The sequence below is a fragment of the Falco peregrinus genome, chromosome 6, assembly GCF_023634155.1.
Source record: "Falco peregrinus isolate bFalPer1 chromosome 6, bFalPer1.pri, whole genome shotgun sequence".
Taxonomy (NCBI): Eukaryota; Metazoa; Chordata; class Aves; order Falconiformes; family Falconidae; genus Falco; species Falco peregrinus.
This window is the reverse complement of record NC_073726.1, coordinates 86,092,491-86,099,151: the sequence shown is the minus strand read 5'-3', so window position 1 is coordinate 86,099,151 and position 6,661 is coordinate 86,092,491. Positions and strand designations below refer to the sequence as shown.

General features: G+C 39.5%; 1 protein-coding gene across 1 annotated transcript; it reads left to right on the top strand.

The window, feature by feature from the left end:
• Positions 1-249: 249 nt before the first annotated feature.
• Positions 250-4,299, top strand: LOC101910520 (lymphotactin-like). The gene is given in 4 exon segments (XM_005234419.3): positions 250-517; positions 520-621; positions 3,193-3,310; positions 4,049-4,299. Coding segments are annotated over 4 exon segments (366 nt in total). The 5' UTR covers positions 250-477; the 3' UTR covers positions 4,155-4,299.
• The last annotated feature ends 2,362 nt before the right edge of the window (positions 4,300-6,661 follow it).

The following is a 6,661-nucleotide window of genomic DNA, read 5'->3' as shown; positions in this document are numbered from 1 at the left end:
GTGATACCCCTCCAAACCTACACATTAAAGCGACCAACTATCTACAGCCACCATGGAAAAAGCCAAGACGTTCCTGTTTCCATCATCCTTTAGCTCACAGTTCCCCTTTTCAGTGGTCCGTGGTCCACTGGTCAAAGAGGTACCTCTGAAAGTTACTCTGTGCCTCTGCAGTGCGGTTTAGCTACAGCTCTCTAAATTGAGTTGTGAAAGGACAGGAACATTCATTAAAGGTTTCCACTACAGAACAAGAGCTCTCACTTTCTGCAGCTTGAAATAAACCCGACTTGCAACACAGAAGCAAGTGCAACCACAGCAGGGTTTGAGCAGGAAAAACCTTCACAGGGGGGCTAGTGAAGGACGAGTGGGGGAAAGGAGGTGGTTCTCTGTCACCAGAAAAAGTACTGCCACTCAATTTTTTCCACTTATCGTCAGCCCCCCCATGACGCCCCAAAAGCGAAGACAAGAACTGACCACTGAATGACAATATATAAACCTGGTGAAAGAGGGCTGACAATAGCCACTTCTCTGCCTTGACAAAGAAGTCACCAGCAATGAAGCTCCACGCTGCAGCTATCCTCGTCATCTTCTGGCTTGGCATCTTCACTCTGCACACAGTGAAAGGTAAGTTTACAGCCCAAAAGGAATACAGGAGTTGCTTCCCATTGTACCAGTGGTCTGATGAGCAGGATACATTCTCAGCCAGAGCTGATTCATAAGGTAAATCTTGCAAGAAATCCAAATCAGAACTGCAAGAAAGGCACCTTTATGGGAGATTTCATCTGATGCCCTGTCAATTAGTGGTTGGCTTCTGCTTTAATGCATGGAGAGTTTCTGTGCCATTGTTATCTCTCTTAGAATCATGAAATCTTGAAGACACAATGTCTTTTAATCTCGCTGATGTCATATAGCAATAAGTTCTATAGGTTAATAATATTTTATGAAAAATATCTCTTGAGTAAGATGTATTTTTTTCTTTTTCCAGATATACTACTTTTACATGTTTTGGGTTTTGGTTTTTTTTCTTTCTCTAACTATATAGCCTTAATCCCTCTAATGTCCCTATTTTAAAAAGTTCTTCCAGTTTATATCACATTTTGCCTATTTGCTTGTTTCTGTCCAAATGTTTTGTACAGATCAGAAACTATGAAACAAACTGCAAAGGAGAGCAATGGATTTATGCAATGTCTTCTCTCTGTTCCTGATTTCATACAGTCTAACACCTTACTTGGGACCATTTATGAGCACTGATATGAGCCATGTTTATTAGCCATGCTTTAAATAAGTTTGTCTACAGTGATGTTTAGGTCTGTAACTTTTGGATTAGGCTACACATGTGAAAACATGAACATACACACATAAGCACATGTCTTCTTATACACAATCAGATTCACACAAACACATAAAAATCACAGAAAACACTCATATGCAAACCCACAAAAATATGCAAAGAGGAACACGTAGAAAAAGCATCTTCACAAAACCACACCAAAACCAAACTGAGACCTGCTAAGCATAAAAAATTATGTAGCTACACACTGGTTATGTGCTGCTACAGCTAAATCATACTACATTCTCTTACATGGATTAACGCTACTGCTGCTCATTTCTTCATATCACAGACAATCAGCTTGTCATGTCATTCTCCAGGTTGTATAGTTTGCCATAAATATCACCAAGTCTGAAAAAGCACATTGAGGTGGCGTGCAAGGGATAGAAAAAGGATTAGAAAGAAGAATGATAAAGAAAAAAAAACAAAACAACCCAACAGAAAAAGGGTAGTTATAGGTGCAGAGCGGTTCAGGTTTGTTCCCAGGCTTAGAGAAGCTCTGCTGGTATTCCCCACACACATTCCCTGGAGATAGGTTAGTAGCAGAGAGAGTATTTCCAGGACTAGTAAGGATTGCTTGACTATCTTTGAGGTCTTTAAATGCCACATTTTGAAAACCAGTCTGAGGCTGTAAGAAACGTATTTGTAATGAATCATCAAAAAATACATTGTTTTACTCATGACTAAAGCAAGATCAGAAGAGATATTCCTTCAGGCAAACAAAATCTCAAGAATAAGCAACTCTGCCAGTACCCATGCACTGACTATGCTACAGCTTCTGCAAAGGCTGGTGTGTGTTTGCCTCGGCTATTCCAATTATTTCAAACAAAGAAAAGCTCACAGATAATGAGATTATGTGAAGCAGGTTTTATATTTTGCAAGTTGTACCTGAACAGCTCTTGGACTTTTCTGAAGCTGGTTTCTCCATACATTTAAAAAAAAAACAAAAAAAAAAAAAAACAAAAAAAAAAAAACCACAAACAAACACAAAAAACCAAAACAAACTCAGAATACAGCAGTGTTCTGTTTGCCCCACTCATGCCTTCCCAAACCTGTCTTTGATGGGGAGGAGAAAACCAGAAACTAGTAAGTGGGGCCTTCCAGTCATGTATACTCCATCTCACTTAAATGACCTCCCATTTTTAGTTATCATCACATAAGGTAACAAGGGCCCAGAGAATTTTACACTGATACCACAATCCTCTTTATTAATCACCAGTGCGTTTCCCTGAAATGCATAAAAATGTTGAGGAAAGAGATGATAGCACTCCATTGCCTATGAAACCAGACTTATAGCAACAGTATGTAAGTACTTAGTCTTCTGGCAGATATACCTCTCTCTCTTTCAAGATTTTTTTTTTTTTTTAATGCTGGTTTTGGATGTCCAGTGTGAGACAAGTAGCCACATTTTCCTTTCCTTCACTTGGAAAGTAGGGGGAATTACTGATCCACATTCAGATGGCATTTAGACGTCCATCCCATAAAGGTGCTGGTTCTAGGCGCTACTCCATATGGACACTTATCTGCAGATGATACAGACCTAATTATGAATGATGCCAAATATTTTGTCTGCTATTGAAGCAGTGACTCCCTTGGGGCAGAACAACTACACAGTTGTTCAGGAGAATGGGTGAAAATTGGTGGCTTAACTGAAATAGCAGTAACACTTCAGAGATGGTAGGCTGCATCACAAAAATATACCTTAAGCTTTCTGCGTAACTGGTATTGTGGCTGTACATCATAAGACACTCATGTTCTAATCACTACTGGAAATCTGCTGGAATTCATAATTATTAAGTAACAATGGCTAAATATTGATACAGTATTGACTGCCTTTGTCATTTATCTATTTTTTCCCCTTCTAGGAAGCATTGCAAGTCAGTCCATGGCCAAATTCAGTTGTGTACGTCTGTCTACCCGGCAACTCAATATCCGAAATCTTGTCAACTATGAAAAGCGACAAGTTCCAGTAGATGCCATCGTGTAAGTATCCAGTGCCCAGTTCACCTTCAGATTCATCTATGCAAACACACTTACCATTGAAAAGGGAAAGGGAATCAGAAGACACTTCATGGCTCAACTCACTATATCTGGCTAGTTCGGATCACCCTTCCATTCCCCCATGAAGCGGTCACCTGGCAGCTGAGGGAGTGAGGGAAGAGGAGTGGGTCTCAGAGAGCTGGGAGATGTACACTGCTCACAAAAGCTGACTGAAATCTCACTGAACAGCCTGATCTTTTGTGCCCAGAAAGTGGGAAAGATCTCAGTGAGGGGTCAGGGTGGAGCAGTCAGCGGCCCAGTGCACTGAACTGAGCCAAGGGGAAAGGTCATGTAGAAGAGTTTGGGGTAACTGACTCCTGCTAGGAGCTGTGTTTGGTCTTTTGATCTCATGAGCATACATTTTTATCAAATCTGGGATCTGCTCCTAGGAAGTAAATGTTCATCATGATTTCATATAAAATCTCAGAATACCAGGTATGTTTGGTTTTCTAGATATCAGTATATATGAACATGACCATGTATGTTACATATGTACCTGTGTCATAATAGGAAACTAATGTTGCTAACTGCTTTTATTCCAACGAGCAACTACAAACTCTGGCATGTGATGTGGTTTTACCACATTATTCCTCATGTTCTGCATTAAAAAAGAGAACAGCAAACCTGAGTTTGGTGACTGGAATTTAATGGCCACCTGGTTTGTTTTCTTTCTTTCTACAGGTTTATCACTGCAAAAGGTATCAAGATCTGCGTAAGCCCTGATCACAAACAGGCGCAGGCTGCTATAAAGAAAATAGACCAAACACGTACCACCAAAGGCAAATGATGCTGTCCTAGGCAAGCATCTAAGGCCAACCAAATGGAATCATCATCAGTGCTGCACATCACAGGGAAGAAAACCTTAGTATCTGCCTTTAATTCCTATTTATTAGTTGGCAATAAATCTCTGAACAAGCATGAACTCAACAGAATCTGTTCATCACTGGCTGACTCCTTTATTTTATAGCTGGACTCTGTTACACTGTTTATTTTCTAAAATGCTTGCTAATATTTATTTACAACTGAATGTAGATATCTTCTCATCCTTGTTGTCCTGACCAGTATGGTGTTTAAGGGTGAGGCAGATACTTTCACATACTGTAGCAAAGAAGATGACCTTGCACAGAGCTGGATGAATGATGATGGAGGTCAGAATGTTCTGCATTGAGTGGGTTTGAGAAGGTGCTGTATCATTTAATGGTTACTCCTGCCTATATAATCTCTTAAGTAAACTAATCTTGTGTTTCAGGCTCTGATCACCTGATCAGTGCGGTATTCAGAAGGAGATTCTTGGGTCTTCTAGTACACAGTATTGCACTATTAGCTGAGTCCACAATGACGTATGGATACTCCTCACAAGGGGATGACATGGAGTAATTCAGTGTAACTCTATGAATTAACCCCATTCAGCTTTGTACTGGGGAAGAGTTATCCTACCCACTGACTTCTGTTAAGTCACTTCAGTTTTACTCTCGTGTGAGACAAACCTGAAGTAACTGTTTTACTTTTTCCTTTGCTTTTCTCTGAATAAGCAAGAACAGACCATGTCTGGAATGTATTTCACAAACTCATAGGAACTCCCTGCCCTACTGAACTATGTATATGTAAACATCTTGTATTTTTAAAATTGATAAATTCTACTAACAGAAGGGTTTTAATTTTAATAAAGTTAATATAAACCTGGAATCAAACGGTACACTTATCTGCTAGTATGTAATACAGATGGAGATTGTTGAAACTGGTGCCAAGATGACAGCATAAATCTGAGAATTTCTGGGCAAGCCAGCTAGAGCTGACACTACTGCCCACTCGTGACTCAGATTGTTCAAAAGCAATCTGATTCTGAGCTTTCTACACCATATTTCAGCTGTAAAGCCCATATTTCAGACAATATCTCTTCAAGAGTTCAGGTACTTCAAAGTCAGACTTCATACAATGCTAGGAAGATCTACATGTTACCAGAAGCAGACACAGAAGAACTTGGGACAGAGAAAGAAAAAAACTGGCATTTGAGGAGCTTGAGGGGTGGAGGAAAGGTACAGGCAGAGGGACTCCAGGAATAAACTTCCTCTCATACTACCACATATATGTAGCCTGCAACACTGCTAAACTATGGGCTTCTCATCGCAAAGAACCTCTTAGAAATACACATGAAGATAAAGCTACATTATACTACATAAATAAAGCTACATTCCAAACTACATTATAGAAACAAAATCACGTTACTGTAAAAGCCAGTCTTTACAGTTCCCTGCTCTGGTCAAGTCTGCAGACAGACTTTGTCTCCTGTGGCTCACTGTTTTTTATAGGTCAGTCCTGTGTAGGGAAATGCATTTAGTTTTCACTATCCAGGACAGGTATTAATGCAGTGCTACTGCTGAGGCAGGGAAGAGAAGGATGACTGTACATGTTACATGACAGAACAGAGCCAAGGCAGGCTACTGAGCCTCCATTATACAGAGTGATGCTTCCTTACTGAAATTCTCAATATCATCTACACTAGAAAAAAAAAAAAAAAACCAACAAAACAAACACTTTTTGCTACAAACTTTGTATGAAGAGCTTTACAGGTAGAAAGAAATGTTGAGTGAAGATATTTCTGGAGTATGGCAATATATAAACTTTTCATTCATTTTGAATCACTGATCTCAAGGCCCCAGTCTCTCATATTGTAGACAACAGAAGCACTTCTGTTCCCTTCAGCTTCATCAGACTATCAGCAGGCTATAAAACCAGGTCACTTATAAAAGCATTTTTATGGTAAGCTCTCTCTGATGAATATCATCAGCTTCCACTGATCAAATTCATCCAGGACCAGAACTAACTAGCATGCTTTTGGCAGGCAGAATTTTAATTCCTTTGCTCATACTCAGTAGTATCTTATCCTGGAATTAATCTTGCTGAAGTGAATATGATTTTTTTTTAATTAGGACTATCACAACCTGAGGATATATTAATTAACCATCACATAGCAATTAATACTTTATATCTGCTCATCCTCATCACAGTTCATAGTATGATTAATAATAATTTTTAAGAGTGAATTGTCCTATTTAACAATTACATCTTGTTTGTTATACCTTGCAAGATCTGTAATGATCCTTGTGCACTTCTTGGGAGTTATTTGCTATGGGTGAACAATGCTCTCAACATCTTTTCCTCCTCAGCCATTAAACCCCAGGGACTTCCCTGTCTTTCCCTGACCATTCCCTACTCCAGTCCTTGCAGTGGTCCCAGTTGTGTGCTATTTTTGTCATCTCTAGCTGTGCACAATCTGGAAGCTTATCTGTAATG